The 20955-nt window shown below is 34.5% G+C and overlaps 1 protein-coding gene across 1 annotated transcript in view; it reads left to right on the top strand.

Moving 5' to 3' along the window:
* Window positions 1–20955, top strand: part of MORC1 (MORC family CW-type zinc finger 1) — a 239002-nt gene that overhangs the window by 13411 nt on the left and 204636 nt on the right. Inside the window, exons 4-8 of the mRNA XM_074214443.1 lie at window positions 931–999; window positions 5626–5716; window positions 7436–7544; window positions 14623–14779; window positions 16038–16143. Of these exons, the coding sequence (XP_074070544.1) occupies window positions 931–999; window positions 5626–5716; window positions 7436–7544; window positions 14623–14779; window positions 16038–16143 (532 nt within the window). The remainder of the gene's footprint in view (window positions 1–930; window positions 1000–5625; window positions 5717–7435; window positions 7545–14622; window positions 14780–16037; window positions 16144–20955) is intronic.

Here is a 20955-nt window from a genome sequence, read left to right as displayed (position 1 = left end):
TTAATATCTCTGCCTCATTTTCCTCATCTATGAAGTGAGAATCTTGAATTAAATAAACTGTTAACTTTTTCATTGGTCTGTTTGGTTGGAAAGTTCACTGGACATCCCCCAGGATGGCAGATTTGATACTCTGTTATCTCAGTTAAAGATGCTTTATTCCTCAACTCTTGGCTTTGGCTTATTTTAGGATTTGACAATGTTGATCTTTCCACAAGATTGCTGGACCTGTGTCTTATTCTTCAGGTTTTTTTTTTTCCTGGGAGCATAATAAGAATGAAAACTCATTTTTTAAATAACAGTTTCCTCATACCCATCCTGTGTAGCAAGTACTGTCAGTTATCACCATTTTGTAAATGAGGTTTTGAAAAATTAAGAGATTTGCCTAAGTTTACCCAGTTAGTAAGTTTTTGAGAACAGTTAGAACCTGGTCTGATGGATGTGTTTCTTTACAACTTTTACATTAAATGGTGAAATTGGAGGGAATGTAAGCCAATGGAAAAAGGATATGAAAGAATTAGATCCAGGAAGAAACATAGGACCCATATAGAAAGGAGCTTAAAAGAAAAAGCCTATGGACCGGGTCAAGTCAATAGCCTTTGTTCAAATGGGCCAGGGTAGCTTCAGGATCTGTTTTTTTCTCTGCAGAGCAGAATCTAGATTCTGATATATTTTGGTAAATTCTTAATGTTTTTAAATTTTCTTTTAATTTTAATTTAATTCAGTGCTTTTGTATTCCAGCTACACCCTTGTTCTCCCCCTGCTGCTTCCATAAAATCACAGCCAAGTTCCCCAGAGTTACATCATTGTACTCCTGTTCTGTGTCACTCCTTGCTCTCGAGTTAGGAGAAAGATTAATCATATGAGCAGCATGACTTTCTAATGAACAAATTAGACTTAATATTTATTAGTAATAGCTGCTTTCTCTTATAGTGGATAATGAAAAACTGCAGGGTGGATTTATGTTGTGCTTCCTTGATGATGGAGATGGAATGAGCCCTGGTAAGTTAATTATCTAAGTTACCTAACTGGTTGTTACCATGAACAATCAGAAAACCAATAAAAAAAGCAAATTGAGCTCTCTGTGCAAAATCAGGTATGGAATGTTATTCAGGTGGGGGTGGGGTGTGTATGGAAAAGCCATAGATTTGACTTTTCACATTTAAATGTTTCAACTGGCTTGAGAAATTAATTCCAGTCATTTAAAGGAGTCAGACATTCTGATAGAAAAAAAAAGTAATCATTGCTATAGATATACTTTTACCTGTGTTTGAATGAAGCAGTGCCACCTAACAAATTGAAAGAGTTCTTAATATCTGACTTGATTCTAAGTCTGACCCTTTTAGGTACTGTTGTCACTGGCCCCCAGGGCTAGTTTCTAGTGCCTTTAGGTGGCTTTTACTTTTCTACAGTTAGGGGTCACTTTACCTTCTATTTTAGTGGTTAATGTTTTTTTCTTTCATGTTCTAAGGGATGATGGTTTCAGACAGATTTTCTAGCTTGCAAAGGAATCCCCCTACATTATCTTTTCCTTTTGCGTACAAAACTGTAACTGAAGTCCATTGGGAACCCTGAGGCATTTGGGTTCTCATCTGTGAACCTGTATCTGTGATTTTGACTGGTGATATTCTTCTTGGTATACATTGAAATTTTTGTGGTTATTTTCCACAAAAAGGGAAGGAAACCTTCTTAAGCCAGGAACAACATTCATCAGACTATGGTCTAGAGCATATAGGTCTTTCAGGGCCCTTCAAATGCTTTGACTTCTTTGTGTTTGTATAGTCTAATGTTATTCATTAGCAAGTGGGAAATATCCTATAATTCCATCCCATACATAATCTTTATGGGTATTCATAGTCAGCCTCTGGTTCTGTTGGCCTCTCCACAAATAGACATCTTTGGGTCCAGGACTAGTCAGATGTCTGCATCTGTTGCTTCATTTCTCTATAAATGTCAGTCAGTCAACCAACAAGAATTTATTAAGCACTTATTCTGTGTCAGATATCATACTAGGAACAAAGGAGATATATACAAAGAAGAGTACCAGAATTTAAAGCCATGTGTGGATATTGTGATATAATGGGAAGAGCAATGAATCCTAATTTGGTGAATTTAGATTCAGATTCTTCCTCTGCTTGATTTTGTGACCTCTGTGACTTTGGGAGCCTTAATGGGCCTCAGTGAAAAGGTAGGAATAGAAGATGAATGAGAGTTCTCCCTTCTGAGGATCCTCAGTCTCAGAACTTGAAACACCATCAGAACACCACTCTTCACCAGCTTCAGATCCCACTCCTTCCATTTTCTCATGATGTAGAGCCATCTAGATCCTCCAAAAATGCTAGTCTCTGTATCCAGTATCACCTTACATGGTCCAATGGATAGAGCCCTGGGCTTGAAGTCAGGAGGACCTTAGACACTTAGTAGCTCTTTGAACCTGAGAAGTCACTTTAATCTCTATTTAATAATCTCAGTTTACTTATCTGTAAATAATAATGATATTGATTTCTCAGGGTTGTAAAGTTCAAATTGACAATATTTGTAAAATGCTTTTCAAACCCTAAAAGTGCTAGATTATAATGTGGTATATCATATATATTACCCAGTTCTCACATTGAATACTGTATCATAGTCATACAACATACCCATTCTTTTTAGGATTAAATTTAGATTTGAAAAGTCTTTAGGGTAAAGTATACAAGTCTCCTCATTCATTTCATAAAGAAGAAAACTAAAGCTCAGAGGGTTTATTTGCTCATGTTTACACAGTAGGCAGTGGCAGGTCCAGGATTTGAAATTTGGTCCATCCCTCCAAGTTCAGCACCTTTTCAGTGGTACCATTATGTCTCCTTTTGTGTGTTACAAACTTGACTCAGTCAACAGAATAAATACATCCATGGATTAGATCTCATGATCAACATGCTTCAGCACCAGCATCAACATCATTTAAATATCTCTACAATGAATGTGAATGTGTTTAATGATTGAAGATAACTGTGAGTGGTCTTCTTATACAGCTGTGTGCTTTTTCCTTGGGATTCTCAAACTTAACATCATCCATATCTTTTAAACCAATCTGAATTTTCAAGAAGAATTATTTGTTTGAGTGAAAGTACAGAGAGTTAAAAAATCAATCAGTCATGTTATTGTTATCCTTACTATATTCTGGTCACTATGCCAGGTGCTAAGGCTATACGTACAAAGAAATAATTCCCTACTGATAAAGATCTTGCATTGGGGATATAACAAATGCAACATAAATATAAAACAAATATAGATAAATTCAAAATGTGTAAACGTAACAGTTTAAAAGGAAAGGCATTCATAGTTGGGGAAACAGAAAAGGCTTCATGCAGAAGATAATGCTAAACATGGCTAATCTGGAAACATTTTGCATGACTTCACATGTATTATGGGTATTATATTGCTTGTCTTCTTAATGAGTGGGAGAGGGACTGGAAGAAAAGAGAATTTAAAACTCAAAATTTTTTAAATAATTTAAAAAAGAAGGTAATGCTGAGTGGAAAAATCTTATAGATATTTGTTTTCACTAGATAGATATTTAGATGAGACATCTTAAAGGTACTTAATTCTTTGCAGACACTCCTAGTAAGTGAAGAGAACATTTAAAAATTTTTTTTTTATTTAAGGCAATGGGATTAAGTGACTTGCCCAAGGTTACATAGCTAGGCAATTATTAAGTATCTGAACTAGAATTTGAAATCAGGGCCTCCTGACTCTAGGATTGGTACTCTATCCACTGCCCCACCTAGTTGCCTCAAGAGCATTTTTTATTAATTTTCAAAATGAATGGCAATTTTTGCCTATGATGTTGGAAGAAACAATTTTGCAAAGGGAAAAGAAGAATCTTTATATTGTTTCAGTATTAAAAATGTAGGAAGAAAATCAAATGAATAAGAAGTAATTTTAAAATGTTGAAATCTTAAGAAATAAACCCATATTTCATTTTATCCTAAAAATAGAGTACTCACAATAGGATTGAAGATATATTCTAACATTAAAAATAAAGTTTTAGGTTGGCAGGAGAGGTTGCCAATAAGAGACCATAATTTCAGTTAACCTTGATGAACACAGATTGGATCAAATCTTGAGTGATATAAGAAGGACACATTTTAGTGATATGATAACAAATATTCATTATATATTTATTGCTACAGAGCATTATGCTAAGTATTGGAAGAGATACAAAATGTAGATAAGATAGTATTCTTGACTTCATAGAGTTTATAGTTGTGCATGTGCCATGGACCCCCTGTGGCACTTTGGGGAAGTCTATAGAGTCCTCAAAAATAGTGTTTTTAAATGCATAAAATATTTAAGATTAGAATAGAACCCAATTATATTGAAATCATTATTCAAAATATTAAAACAAAAACAACAAATATATTATTAAAGTCTATTTTTAAATGAAATTTTGGTTAGTAGCTACCAGTATTTTGTAAGTCTTACAATTTAATGTAAACTTATTGAGAGCAGGGATATCTCATTTTTTTTGTTTTTTTTCCCCTTGTCATATAGTAGCTCTTAAATGCTTTTTGATGGTTTGAGTGTATATTAGGCATGAACTCACATGCCTTTCTTTGTATCTCCAACTCTTAGCATCAAACCCAACACATAATTCTCATCATCATCCTCTTGCTGTTCAGTCATGTCCATTTTTTTTTTTTTTTGGCAAAGATGCGGAAGTTGTTTGCCATTTCCTTCTCTAGTTCATTTGTACACATGAGGAAACTGAGGCATCCATACAGCTAGCAAATGTTTGAAACCAGATTTGAACTCACAATGACCAGGCTTCCTGACTCCAGCCTCAGTCTTCTATCCACTTGTACCACCTAGCTGCCCCCTAGACTTAACTCTTACTGAATTCTTGTTGGCTAACAAACTGACATCCACAAAAAGTTTAAGGGGCTCTGAATATATGGATAATTGACGATAGATTTAGTTGACAGACAAGAATATCTGGACACTCCTAAATGGTAAAACTGCACGAGGGCATAGACTGTATTTTATATAATTTATATCTCTCCTAGAGTTTAGCATTATAGTATATAAAAGGAATTTAATAAATGGAAATTAAATCAATTGAATAATACATATCCTGCTGGACACTTCTAGGTTACAAGGTATCTTTAACATTAATAAAATTCAGACAATGTAAGAGTATGTAAGTAAATAAGTGGACCTATTGAATCCGATGGTCTCTTTGAAGGAAGTCCTTCAGATATATTTTGGGTACCTTCTGGGGTTCCATTATGCCCTGGGGAGCTCTTAAAGAAAATGCTTTGAACCAGGGATCAAGAAATTGAAGTCTTTTCTGGGAGACCTGAAGCTTCCCTACTCCCCTTGGTGTCTCTGGATCAGGAGTTGGATTGAGATACGAGGTCAGCAATTCATTGATTCATCATTGTGCATGACCCATATCTTTGGGATGGCTATAGAGGCACTTGAGTTTATTCATTGTGCTGGGGATGTGCTGTGGCACTTGAACAAGATTCAAGCTAGTGTCAGATGACTCAAACTCTCTCACTGTGTCAAGGGATTGATTAGTCTGAGGTAATTCTGACCCTGGGAGGAAATGTAAACATCTCTCAAAATCTGTGTCTGTTACAGAGGAAGCTTCAGATGTCATTTTCTTTGGAATGTCAAAGAAGCGAATGGCTGCTTCAAGTTTTATTGGATATTATGGCAACGGTCTTAAAAGGTATTAGAATATTTTTCCCTGTCCCTTTTAGTACCGGATCTTGATGAGTACTGAGGATGTCTACTTTAAAAGGCATCAGAAATGAAAGTGATATAAAAACAAAAAATTAAAAGTTAAAAAAAGTATAGAACAGTAATAAATAGTGGTTTTGACTAGAGGAATACCTTTAACAAAGGGTGGAAGGGTTCTGCCAAAAACGTCCCAACTTGTACCCTTGCAACCTATCTTGCTCTTATGACATTATCAACATTATGTTGATTTTTATGTCTCTAATATCTTTCTTACTTCTGTAACATGTTTCTTATTTGTTGTCTCTTTTTCCGCTGCAACTTCTCAAGGACAGGCCTTCATATTCCCTGTTAAATCCTAATGGGTTTTGATGATGATGATAAATAATAATAATAATAATAATGATGATGATGATGATGATGATGATTAACATTTATAATTTATCTTCTATGTGCCAGACAGTATGCTAAGGGCTTTTATAAATATTATCTTATTTGATTCTCTACTTTCACTCCTTCCCTTCTATAATTCACCCTTCATCTCACTGACTGACTGATGTACTGTATGCATAGATCCAGCCATATCAGTCTTTTGCTAGAAAATATTCATTGATTGAAGATTACTGAATTAAGTTAAAATTCCTTAAATGACTTTTAAGGCCCTCCATAACCTAAAGTTGTCCATACTTGTATTAGTATTTTATACTTGATTCAAACTGTACTTTTCTCTGACAGCTAAATATGTCCATTCTTTGATTTCTACCTGCCTGACTTTTTAACCTAGAGTTAATTTTTCAGATGCCACATCCTACATGAAATCAGCCCCATCTCTTTTAACAATTTTATCATTTTTGATATCATAAGTATATTATGATTTTCATGTAAAGTTGTTTATTATAAATACCTATATTGGTATCTTACCTTTCTCCCAGACAGGAGCTCTGTGAGGTCAGAGGTTATATCTTATTTAACCTGTGTGTCTTTTACCTAGAACATGATTCAAATAAATGAGTTTTGTTGAGTCTCAATTATACCTCATATCATTATATTATAGGGGTTCTTTAGAGATGCCCTGCAACAGTCACCTAAGACATAATAATTTATTTGTAGTTTGTATGCATTTCTATATTTTGCTAATCCTCAGAGTAAAACTCAGATAGTCTCATATGGGATCATCAGCCTGTAAGTTCATTTAATGAAAGCATTTTATAGTAGATTGTAAGCTCCTTGAGGACAAGAACTGTACCTCTAATTTTATCTTGGTATCTTTAGCCCCTAGCTTTTAAATATGCTTTATAATAAATATTACATTTCATTGCCTAAAGCCTATGTACTGCCAATTTTTGCCCTTTGTCTAGTTCACATTTAGCTGTTACAACTCTAGCAAAATTTTTATGTAAAGTTGTTTATTACAGGTGTTTATGTTGGTGTCTTGGCTTTCTGGGATCCTTCCCTCTATCATTTTCTAAAGGCTTCATAAAAAGAACTAGATCCCCCATTTTGTATGGATGCAGGCAAATCCATCCTTCCCCTGGATAAATCATTCATAAAGCATATGAGTGGTATCCTCTTATTTTGCAAAACAAAGCACATTAATTAGAATGTAAAATTCCCTATCAGATTTAACCCAAGATTATCACAGAATGTTAGAGCTGGAAGAGGCTGATGCTGAACCATCCATATGATAACTATTTGTTTGTTTTCATTGCAGTGGGGCCATGAGAATAGGGAAAGACTTCATTCTTTTCACCAAGAAAGAAGATTCTATGACCTGCATTTTTTTATCTCAGACTTTTTGTGAAAGTGAAGGTCTCAGTGAGGTACATTTTATTTTATTTCTTTGGTTCCCCTGGTAACTGTGAAGTTCACTTTCCCCCTTGGAGACATTCTTGCTAATTAATGAATCAGAGTCTAAGAGATAAGGCTGAGAAAGGGTTGAGTAGTTTTTTTTTTTAATTTGTTTTTTTTTAAAGGACTTGGAACTCTAAGCAATTTTCTAATCTTTTCTTTCACTGATCTTGAAACTATAGTAGTAGTTTGTAATATTCAGATAGACATGATGCTATATTTTTATGACAGTTCTTTGCATACATGCCTGAGTGCAGGGGCCATGATAGAGTTATATTTGGTTCCTAGCACAGTATTTTGTTTGTTTTTGAAACTGAAAGATGCATTTGTGTTTCTGTTCCAGAGACCTAAGGGGGACTGAGTTTTTAACTATTAAAAGTGATTCAAATAGGAAAAAAAAAAACGCCACTTTAAAGACTCTTCCAAAAATTTTATCTCCTGTTCTATCAGATATTTGTATCAGAATTATATAAGATTCATAGGTACATAGTCCTACATCTGGAAGGGACCCCATTGGGATTATTGTTTTAACCTTCAGATCATTGTAGAGTCTCCTAAACAAACTACCTAATTTTTCTAGTTTGCCCTAAGAATAACTTTGTTTAAGTGCCCAACTTGTAGAGATCATACTTCTGAATATTATGTGTATGTCTGTTTGTGTGTTTGTGTGTGTGTGTGTGTGTGTGTGTGTGTGTGTGTGTGTGTGTCTGAGAGAGAGAGTCAGAGTTAAACAGAGTCAGACAGAGACAGAGTGAGAATGTATTTTAGAAAGATTTTTCAGTGAAAAAGAAAAAAGAGATGGGACAAAAGTAGACTCCTATTGTTGATAAAATGTCAGTCCCAGTTAAAGAAACTAGTTACTACTAAAAGAGAGGGACTTAGTTGTGCATTGTTTAGCTTAATAATGGAAATTATAATACTTCTAATTATAAGAATATTTGTATTCTAATAGAATATTGAAGAAAAGACAAATATAACCATTGTAAAGCTTAATGTAAAGGGGTTAAATGTTCAAGCAAAATTCTGGAAGAGAAAGAAATAGCATATTGTCTTAGCTATAGAGAGTAGAATTTCAGTCTAATGGAAGAAAATATCAGTAGAGAGAGAGAGAGATAAAAAGGGTTTTGCAAAACACAAAGCAGTGCCTTTAAAGGGAAAAGTCAAGAAATAGAATGGGAGAAATTATTTGCAGGAACTATATAAGATAAAGAACTGACATTCGAAATCTATAAGAAATTGATACATATCTATAATTCTAATGTGCTCTTCACAGTAGGGCAATTGTCCAGAGATATGAATGGATAATTTTTAAAGGAGAAAATATAAACAATTCGTAGACACATAAAAGATGCTTAAATTCCCTAGTAACCAGAGCAATGTAAATCAGTACAACCTTAAAATATACTTTTTACACCCACTGGAATGAGAAAAATAGATCCCTCCAAATGATAGGATTTAATATTGTCAGGATTACAATGAAATAGGAAGTATGATACACTGCTAGTGGAGCTTGTAGACTGGCACAATCTTTTTGGACAGCAATACAAGAGAATTTAGTGAATCACAAAACTAATTACTCCTTTTGACCCAATGACTCCATTAATAGGACTCTATCCTAAAAATATAATACAAAAGATCTGTACAAAATATTTATAGTTCTAGTTATTTATATTTCTAGCTAGTCATTGGCAATAGCGAAATAGCTGCAATCTAGATATTCAACAACTGAAGAATGAATAAATTATGACATCAATATAATAGAATATTACATAAAATTGTAATTATGAATATAAGGAATTTTTTAAAAAATGAAAAAAGCAAAATCAACAGAATCCAAACTATCTACATTTCCTATTACTGTATATACACACATGTATGTGTATATACATACTATATATACACACAAACATATATAATACACACAAACATATGTACATATATAGTGTATGTATATAGCAGATGCATTAGAACCACAGATACTGGGTAAATGACAATGAACAATCATATTTCTGCTTTGTTGTCTCTTAATTTGTCTAGTTCTTTTCTTTCAAATGATAAATCTTATATAAATTTTTTCTTTTTAAAAATATTGATATCTTTTGTTTTCACATTACTTTTCCAAAGTGTTTCCAAATATATGCTTTCTTTTTTACTTACACAGAGAGATAACATTAAAACAAAATAAAAAGAAAGAAAAATAACAGTTGAATAAAATTATCCAACACCAACTCAAATTGACAGATCCAAATTTATAGCCCTCTGCAAAGGTGGGGGATAGGAGTGTGTATTTTCTTATCTTTTTTTCTTTGACAAGGTTGGTCATTAAAATTACTTGCTTGATTTCAGATTGTTGTTTTTGTTGTTGTTTTCATTGCTATGGTCATTGTGTATATTATTTTCCTGGTTCTGTTTATTTCATTTTACATCGATTCATAATTGTTGCTTTAACTTTATATTCTTTCTTAATCTTAACAATATAATTAACCATTTTAATTCTTCTACACCATCCTCTACTCTTACATGGTTGTTATTCTTTGACTTGTAGTACTCAAAAGTCCAACTTTGTATTACCACAACATCTACCTCATCTAGTCCTATTCATATTCTACTGAATGAAATAGAACTAATCTGGGTCCACAGAATATATACATATATATATAAAATATATATATACATACATATATGTGTATATTATATATACATACATATATGTGTATGTTTACATATATATCATATATATGTATATATCTGCAAATATATATATGTTACACATACACACACACACACATACACACACACACACACACACACATAGGCAATGCTGTTTACTACTCACTAAATGATTTTCTGTCCCACCAACCATGGAGTTTCTTCCAAGTCTTCTCACCTAAAACCTCCCAGATTATTCACTTCTTTACCCCTCTTCAGATGAGAACCATACTTTAATGAAAAAAAATGGAGATACTTGGTAATGAGTTACCTCTTTTTTCTTTTTCTAAATCTGAAAACTATATGACATCACCCCCTTCCAATTTTTCTTCCCTTACTACCTGAAGAAGTAACCTTTGATCTCATCTCTTCTTGTCTTTTTCTTCAGAATTCCCCAGTAATCTTTTTTCTTTTTGTTTGATAGTCGAGTTAAAGTGACTTGCCCAAGTCACACACACAGCTAGAAAGTATCATAAGTCTGATGCTGAATTTGAACTCAGGCCCTGACTCCAGAGTCAGTGCTCTATCCACTATGCCACCTAGCTGCCCCTCCCCAGTAGTCTTGTCTAATCTTCAGGTTCTTCTCTGCTGATTCAATTACGGCTATCTAAAAACATACTCTTTAAAAAATCCTTACTAGACTCTTCTATCTCCAGCCATCATTCTAATATCATTCTAAATCTTTCATCCCCTTTTCAAATAGAATAATTGAAAAGAGCATATGTACTCAGTGGTTTCACTTTAAAGTCCAATTCAAATCTCGTATTTTACTGGAAGCTTTCCCCAATCCTTCTCAATTCAAGTTTCTTCCCTCTTTTAATTAGTTTCTGTTTATCCTATTTATAGCTTTCTTTGCCATATATTTATTTACATATCTTTTGATACTTTTTGTATCCTAGCACAGTGCCTCATATGTGCTTAATGCATGTTTATTAATTAGACTTTCTCTCCTCTCACTTTGTAATCTGGCTTCCAGTCTCATGAAACAACTGGAATGGCACAATCAAATGTGACCCTATTTTTAAAGGTCAAATCTGTGGCCTTTCCTTGTCTTCTGCTTGAAAGTAACTTCTTCACAATAATTATTTTGTATTTATTTTCATATATTTGCATATGTATATGTTTTATTCTCTTATGGAAAGTAAACTCCCCTCAGGGTAGGAAACTTAAACTTAAAAAAAAAAACTATATCCCCTAGCACCTACCACTGTAACTGGCAGTAGAAGGTGTATACAGGGAATGTTTTCTGATTGAATGCTATCTTGTCAATTAACAATGCATTCTTACTGTTCCTTTCATTTTTTAAATAATTTATTACAGTAGTTTCAGACTCAAATAGAAATGGGAGCTATTAAATCTATGAGTGCACAAATCAGTATTATCTATGATTCATCACATTTTCATTTTTAAAATTTATTTCCCAGTTACATTTTAATTTGTTTCTAACAGGCTGCCTGTTTGACTCATCTGAGCTGTACTATAAGCTATCTATCCGTATCCCCAACATTTAGCACAGTGTCTGGCATCCAATAGGAGCTTAATAAATGCTTATTGAATGCCTGGCTGGGGAGGAGTATAGTCAGTTCACATGAAGGTTTTTTTTGGGGGGGATCATATTGAACTATTGACTCATTGAGCTTACAAGCCTATAAAACCCCAGATCTTTTATCAGATGAATTAACCATGTTTTATTATCTTATATTTGTGAAGTTGACTTTTTTTTTAGAAAGTCCAAATATAGGAGATCTTACAGAACATGAGAAGTAGAAAGAGTTAAAGGGTCTGTGTTCAAATTCTACCTCTATCATTTACTATTAGTAAATAGGACAAGCCTCTTCACTTCTTCTGTAGGGTGTGTATTCCTCATCTGTAAAATGAGTTTTTAAAAGACCCAGGGCAAGCACAGATGCCTGACACATTCTACTGAGAATTCCTTCTTTTCAGCTGCCATCAAAACATTAACGACTTTTCTTTGGGTACTACCATCCAAACATAACTGAATCTACCTAAATATATAATTCCAAACCCACATTGCTCTGTCGGGCAAGAAATTTATTTCTGTTTAATTTATACGTGGACAGAAGTCCCTGCCCAACTTTGAGGTTCTGTGAAAAGCACATGGACAGACATCTTTCTACCACTGGATTTATATTTACCTAACAAATCAGAACTTGTTTTATCAGGGAAGACACTCTCCATGAGTAGTGCTGCTGCAGGTGACAAAAAAAAAATGGACTTGATGTTTAACCCAGTGATAATGGACCTTTTTAGATTCAACCAGGCTGGTGATCTAGTGACAGTCCTATCCCCCAATCAATCCTTGAATCCTTATGGGATTTTCATACAGGAAGACCTCGGGACTGGTTAGGGCTGGTCAGCATTCCAGGTAGAGCCTTTGTGATACTAAGGGTATCGTGTATTTATGAAGAAATGGAAGAAGGCTTCAGTAGAATTCAATATAGCTGTGACAAATGCTCTTTTCCTCCGATGGCGCTGTTTGGGGGCAAAGGATGGGCTGAATTGAAGGTTGATTCACCTCTTCTGTGATAAATATTTATTGAATACCTAAAAGAAAAAGCTACATTCCATAATGAGAACAACCTAATTTGTGTTCTCACATTGGAGTCTCTAGTTATTTCTATCTGTTGATCCATTTTGTATATCTAGGCCATACTGACATGGCATAATGAATAGAATGTTGGACTTGGTGTCATTGAGTTCAAGTCCCGCTACTAAACTTATCTATAAGATCATAGACAAGTCCTGTGATGTTTAATTTCTTCATCTGCAGAATGATAATAATCATACCAGTAGTTTCTACTTTACAACATTCTTTACTTCATTTTTACATAACCTTTATCATTGAATGGGCATTGCCCCAGACAGACTGAAACCTTTTAAAAAAACTTAGCTTAAAAAGACCAAGGTTTCCTACTACATCCAGGGCCATATCCAGTTGTCCTGATCTATATTTGACCACTGGACCCAGATGAGCTTGGGAGGAGAAAGTGAGGCTAGTGGCCTTTGCACAGTCCTCTCTTACTTAAATTCAATTCACTTGCACATCATATTATCACATCCTGGATATCACGGCCATCTTTGAGAATGAAGGACAAAAAGTAACTTTGCAAACATTTCTAAATACCTAAGAACTTTTCTGCAGATTTTAAACTCTGAATAAATTTGAGCTACTATTTTTTCTGACTCTCCTTGGACTTTTCTTTTTGTTTCTTCTGTGCATTTTAACATGAGGTTTAAAAAAAAATTGAGCTTTCCAATCCATAGTCATAAGAAAAATTGCTCTAAATCATTACTTATTAGAGAAATGCAAATTAAAACTTCTCTAAGGTACCACCTCATACCTCTTAGACTGGCCAATATGGCCAGAAGGGATAATGATCATTGTTGGAAGGGTTGTGGGAAATCTGGGACATTATTACATTGTTGGTGGAGCTGTGAATTCATCCAACCTTTCTGGAGAGAAATTTGGAACTACACTCAAAGGGCAACAAAAATGTGCATACTCTTTGATCCAGCAAAACCAATACTGGGTCTATACCTTGAAGAGATGATGGAAAAGGGTAAAAACATTACTTGAATAAAAATATCCATAGCAGCCCTGTTTGTGGTGGCAAAGAATTAGAAATCAAGTAAATGTCCTTCAGTTGGGGAATGGCTTAGCAAACTGTGGTATATGTATGTCATGAAACACTATTCTATTAGAAACTAGGAAGGATGGGAATTCAGGGAAGCCTGGAGGGATTTGCATGAACTGATGCTGAGTGAGCTGAGCAGAACCAGAAAAACACTGTACACCCTAACAGCAACATGTAGGCGATCAACATTGATGGACTTGCTCATTCCATCAGTGCAACAATCAGGGACAATTTGGGGCTGTCTGCAATGGAGAACACCATCTGTATCCAGAGAAAGAACTGTGGAGTTTGAACAAAGACCAAGGACTATTACTTTTAATTTAGGAAGAAAACTGATATCTTATTGTCTGATCTTGCTATCTCTTATACTTAATGTTTCTTCTGTAAGGATATGATTTCTCTCTCATCACACTCAATTTGGATCAATGTATAACATGGAAACAATGTAAAGACTGACAAATTGCCTTCTGTGGGGAGTGAGGGGAGGGAAGTAAGATTAGGGGAAAAATTGTAAAACTCAAAATAAATGAAATCTTTTAAAAAAAATTCAGCTTTCTTGGTTGTTGGATTAAGGGTTATGCAGTGTTTACCAGATTAGAATCAGATAAGGATAATTATACCTGTTTTTTTTTAAATGCACATATTGTTGTTCTAGATCCTCATCATCTTTTTATATTTTTTGAAGGTAATAGTTCCTATACCATCATGGTCTTCACAAACCAAAGAATCCATCACAGACCCTGTGAAATTCTCTGAGGAACTATCTATAATTTGCAAATATTCTCCCTTTAAAACGGAGGCTGAACTAATGCAGCAGTTTGACAAGATCTATAGAAATTCTGGTAAGATCATCAGATCCTCAGTGTCTGACACAGTAGACACTATAAAATATACTCATATATTCAAAGTATATATCAGTCAGACTTTGAAATCTCTCATGGAGTAGCATTCGGGTATTTATGTATTAAGAAAATATATAAACAGCATAGTTTATTAGAAAGCCAGACTCAGAGTCAAGAAGGTCTATGTGGATTCCCATTTCTGATGCAAATCTCTAGGTGCCCTAGATAACTATCTAGCTGCTTAAGTAAAAGAGCTGATGCTGACCAGCCTTGGAAATTGGTTAGGAGTTTCCTGAATGTGGGAAATCAAGCTAAGAATTCTCCTGAGTGTAGTAGCAGGAACCACATCAAATTGTAATTGGGAAATATTTAACAAAATAAATATACATGCAATAGAATTTAAGAGTATGTTAACATGTAGTTTTACAAATCAATATTTGTAGAAAAAGGGAGTGGGATGATGGAGATGGAGAGAAAAACATTTACAGAGATGGAGATGGAGAGAAAAATAGAAAAACAGGTGGAGGTGGAGAGAAAAACAGTTTTACAAATCAGTATTTGTAGAAAAATGGAGAAGTATGATGGAGATGGAGAGAAAACAGAGAGAGAAAAGAGAGTAGAGACATAGAGACTGAAAGAAATGGAGAAGGATAGAGACACAAAGGGAGAGGGGTCAAGTTTGGAATGAGAGCCTAAATTCCAACCCTCCAACTTTCACCTCCTTTTCTGAGATGTTATTTACTGCATTTGATTTTCCTGAGGAAGTATGGTCTATTTCTTTAAAGTTTATACAAAAATTTATACAAAATGTGTTATTTTTAATATAATATTATAATTAGTATTTATAATGAAATAATTATATAGATATATACATATACATATACACACATTCCTACTCAACATCCTAACTCAGTCAAGGACTTTATACACACATCAGTTAGGATCAGTAACTGATCTTATATTTAGAATAGAACTTTAAAAAAGGGTGTCTTTGTACAAACTGAATATTTTTATGAGTTAGAATAGCAGTATCAAGAATATTGTCTTAATACTATTTTTCTAGAAAAGAACTCACCATAAGTGTCTTTATTAGATTTCTCTATGGCGGATAGGGGGAGAATTTAAAAAGCTAGTCTGATGGCTGATCCTATAGCATGTTTTTGTTTGTTCATTTTTATTTTTTTGAGAATATCATGATAATGAAGTTCTCAGGTATTTAAACAGAGATTGAAAATTTAACCATCTGATATTCTCCTAGGTACTTTGGTGGTTATATATAACTTGAAATTAATGGTCAGTGGAGAACCAGAACTGGACATCAAAACCAACAAAGAAGATATTCTGATAGCTGGGGTTCTTGAAGAGTAAGTAATGTTGAAAGTGTCTCTTGTAGATAGACTGATAATTTAATTAAGCAAACATGTATAAAGTATCTTTTGTGTACAGAACACTTTATTAGGTTCTGGGAGATATAAAAACAATATGATACCATTGTTTATGAAATTTGCAGCCCACTAGAGGGAATTGACATATACTGATAATTTTAATTAAAAATGTATTCATTTATAGTGCAAAGTATTTTGTGAGATCTAAAGGAAGAAAATGGACATCAATAGAACATCAATAGCTTATGCTCTTTACAAGTTTAGTTGGAGAAGAAGAGTCGAATCCTAAGGTAAATAAGATGAGAGGAGAGAATAACTGACTTCTCTAAATGAATTTAAATGATGTATCTTGGGTAAAGAATCCCCCATGTGTTTGAAAGAACAGGGGATGATTGCAATTCCATGTTCCTTAAAGGATGATTTGAAATTGGAGAAATGGCAGAGGATAGGAGATGGGGCAATTAGAACATTGGGAAGAAGAGGGATTTTTGTAATACTATAGACTTGATATTAATTGATACAAAAGTCATAGTAGAGAATTAAGGGAATTTTTAGAAAGGAGGTAGTGACTGCTAAGAGCGAGAATGAATTCACTAAGAACCAGTCATACTATGCACCTAATTTGCTTTTTGGAAAGATTATTAGCCTAGTAACTCATGGAAATACTACAGATATATTAAGCATCCTTGGATTTCAGGGAGGCCTTTTGAAAAAACTTTACTCATGGACAAGATGACAGGGAGATCAGCAACTGAATAAATGCCCAGACTTTCAGTTTCACCTTGAATTTGGAAGAATATCAGTTCCAAACTTTGTCTTCTCTCCTCATGCCACCTCTGCTACCTCAGGTCCCTCCTGGATCATGGACCTTTCATCATCCCACACTGAAAAAAAATTGAGATCATCTATCTTGAGCTCCCTATTTTACCAAATTCTGGTCTTTAATGTCAACCCTTTTCAGTCTGACTTCTTTTTCCACAAATTAAGTGAAACTATTCTCTCTAAGGTCATTGGTGATTTGTTTATTGCCAAATCCAAAGATTCCTCATTCAACAAATTCCCATGACCTGCCCACAGCAACATATTGACCATGTTGATCACCCTGTTAAAATGAAATTCTTAAAGCACAAGTTGCTTCTCTACTTTAAAAAGCTCCAATGTCTCTCATTTGCTCCAAAGACTCTGGCATTTGAAGCATCTCATACTATGACTCCAGCTTCTCTTTCTGTTAAGATAATTAATTATTCTCCCTGTTCCACTATGCATTCTAGCCACATTTATGTATTTACTCTTTTCCATATTTGACATTGCATTTCCTGCCTCCATTTTACTACATGGAATATTCCCCTATTCTTGGAATGCTCCGCCTTCTTATCTCTGTCTATTAAAACCATTCAGTCAATCAACAAGCATTTAGCTTTAAGGCATTTAGGCTGAGCTTAAGTGAAACCTCCCACAGCAGACGTCTCTGGATTCTCCCAGTTGTTTGTCCTCTATTCACCCCACACAACTCCTAAAGTTGCATTTGTGCTGTAGTTGTTTTCAATTGTGTCTGACTCTTTGAGATTTCATATGGGATTTTTTTTAACAAGACAGTGGAGCAGTTTGCCATTTCCTTCTTCAATTCATTTTGCAGAGGAGGAAACTGGCAAACAGGGTTAAGTGACTTGCCCAGGATCACCCAACTAATAAATGACTGAGCCAGTTTTGAATTAAAGGTCTTCTGATACCTGACTTGGTACTCTAACCACTGTGTCAACCAGCTATTTGCATTTAATTTGTACATTTTTTATTTACTTGCCTGACACTTAATATAGGTATTTAATAACTAATTATGCATTGAAAGCATATCATACTATGCCAGTCAAATATAAATTCTCCTGAGTCAAAGATTACTTTTTGTCCCCAGGGTCTAACTAGCATAGTTCCCTTCATATGCCAGGCTTTTTACTCATTGCATGTTTGACTTATTCAGACTAAAGGGAGGTCCTTTGTAGAGAGCTACAGGACTTTGTAGTTGACCTGGTTTTAATTAACATTTTTATCAGAGATAGATGAAGGCAAATAGCATGCTTATTTAATTTATTAGTGATCTGAAGCTAATCTGTTAGATTACAGATCAAGAATGCAGAATACTTCCAACAGGTAGAATTCGGCTGGGCTGAATGCAGAAAGATGAACTTATTAAGGATAAGGGTAACATCTTAGGATCACAGATTGATAGCTTGGAGGGACTTTGGAGGCCTAATTGAACCTCATTTTACAGACCAGGGGGATTAAGTCAGTGAAGGTTAAATGACTTGATAGAGATCACACAGGTAGAAAGTATCATAGGCAAGGTTTGAACCTTAACTCTAAATGCTCTTTTCACTGTGCAATGTTTAGGTTAAAATATGTGTAAATATAAGAGAGGAAAGAAATGGATGAATAAATGAAAAAATATGTATTAAGCACTTATTGTAGTCCAGGCAGGGCAGTTAAGTGGTGGAGAGGATAGAGTGCCAGATCTTGAGTCAGGAAGACACATCCTTTTTAATTTAGTTATGGTCTCAGACACTTGCTAACTGTGTGACCCTGTGCAAGTCGTGTAACAAAGGCATCCCAGAGAAGGGAGTTTTAGTATGTGAAGTAGCAGAAATGGTGAGTTGATATATCAAGAAGTTATTGCCTTTCCTAGAAGTAATATGATTGATTATGATTATTTGATATAATATTCCCTTGCCTAGAGAAAAAAGTTAAAAAATGCTTATTGGCTGAGGAACCAGATGCATAATGATAGACAGATGGGAAGGTGCCTACATAGATGATTGGATAAGATGAATAGGTAGAGCATCACCTGGTTTCTGGTCCAGTTAGTAGATAGAATGAGTTAATAGGTTAGTTTGCACTTACTCAGTCACTTAAGCTGGAACTGAAGGTGGGCTTTCTATAGTTCAGTGGATTAACTTCCCCAGGTATTGGGATCATGGATCTTGGAGATTCAGGGGCAGAGTTTCAAGTCCAATGCAAAGAACACTTGTCTAGGTGGGTAGAGGTAGGGTTGTGATGGCAGACAAACCATAAGATAACGTTAGAAAATTCCTGGATAGATGACAGAGTACCTGAGTGAAGATGACAGATTCATATAAAAAAGACTTAGGAGTTATTGTGAATTTAAAACTTAATATAATTTAATGGCATAATATGAAACCAAAAAGAAAAAAAAACTAATGTAAAGATTGAGTTGCATAAGTAGAAATATAATGTCTAGAAGGAGAAAGGTACTTTTAACATTGTACTGTCCCCTGGTCAGACAAATACCAGGATCAGATGTTGTCACATAAGGTTACATCGACTCATTTAAAAAGAGACATTGATGAACAGTTTTAGGAAAGCATGACTAGAATGATGAGGTGACTTAAAACCATGTCATATTAACATTGGTGAAAAGAACTGGAAAAGTGTTATCTGAAGAAGACTCAGGGGAAATTAAGTTTCCTATATTCACATGTCTGAAGGATTGTCCTTTGAAAGAAAAATTGGACTTTTACTAAGCCTCAGGAGACCAGAACTAGGTTTATGGGGTGACATTACATGGAGATAAATTTTGGATCCTTAAGGGAAGAGATTACTATTAATCCGGCCTCTTCAAAAATTTGAATGGGCTACCTTGGTGGGCAGTATGTTCCCTTCCACTACAGGCATTTTAAGTGGTAGCTAGAAAACCACTTGATAGGGATGTTGTCATGCTTTTGGAAGTGTTTTGAATTAAAAAACCTTTAAAGATCACTTCCGGGTCAACTAGGTGATGCAGTGGATAGAGCACTGGAGTCAAGAGGACCTGAGTTCAAATTAAATCTCAGACACTTAATAATTGCCTCACTGTATGACCTTGGGTGGGTCACTTAACCCCATTCCTTGCAAAAATTTCCCTCCCCCCAAAAAAAACCCCAAGATCATTTACAATTCTGAAATTCTGTGATTCTGTGATGGAAGCAGTGGATCAGCTGACTTTTTTGATTTTTGTTTTAAAGAGATAATGGAGTCTTATCTTAAGCATGTGTGAAAACAAAAGAGAAGGAGCCAGTGCAGAAGGAGAGATTGAAATTAGTGGATGCCAGGATGTGGATGGAAGAGAGAAAAAGGGAACAGAATTGAAGAGAAAATGAGAGATGCTTATTTTTTTCAAAATGTTTTCTCCTAGTTATTTTTCACGTTGCCCTATAAGGTAAATGCATATTTCATTTGTGAAATATATTTCAAATATATTCCATATATTTATTTTTTTTTTAGGTTTTTGCAAGGCAGTGGGGTTAAGTGGCTTGCCCAAGGCCACACAGCTAGGTAATTATTAAGTGTCTGAGACCGGATTTGAACCCAGGTACTCCTGACTCCAGTGCTGGTGCTTTATCTACTGCGCCACCTAGCTGCCCCATATTCCATATATTTCATATTTCATAGATATATATTCATATATCTATGAATATACATACATGTACAAACATATATCATACACACATATGTACATACATATATGTATCTTTTTCTTTTTTCCAGTTACATGTAAAGACAATTTTCAGCATTCATTTTTGGTATTTGAATTCCACATTTTCTTTTTTTTAATAGAAGAACTTTTATTTGAATATAATTATGCTTTGCTAAAGCATCCAGTGTTTGCAGAGGATGGAATAAAAATTAAAGTGGCTTCCTATTCAGTTTGTACAAGAAGCAGAGATTAGGACAATGGGTTAATATTTTAGTCAAAGCACACAAAAGGCATCCTATTATCTGACAAGTTTTATTTTCATGTAA

The sequence above is a fragment of the Macrotis lagotis genome, chromosome 1 (assembly GCF_037893015.1).
Source record: "Macrotis lagotis isolate mMagLag1 chromosome 1, bilby.v1.9.chrom.fasta, whole genome shotgun sequence".
NCBI lineage: Eukaryota > Metazoa > Chordata > Mammalia > Peramelemorphia > Peramelidae > Macrotis > Macrotis lagotis.
The sequence above is the reverse complement of the archived record's forward strand: the minus strand, read 5'-3'. Positions and strand labels throughout refer to the sequence as shown.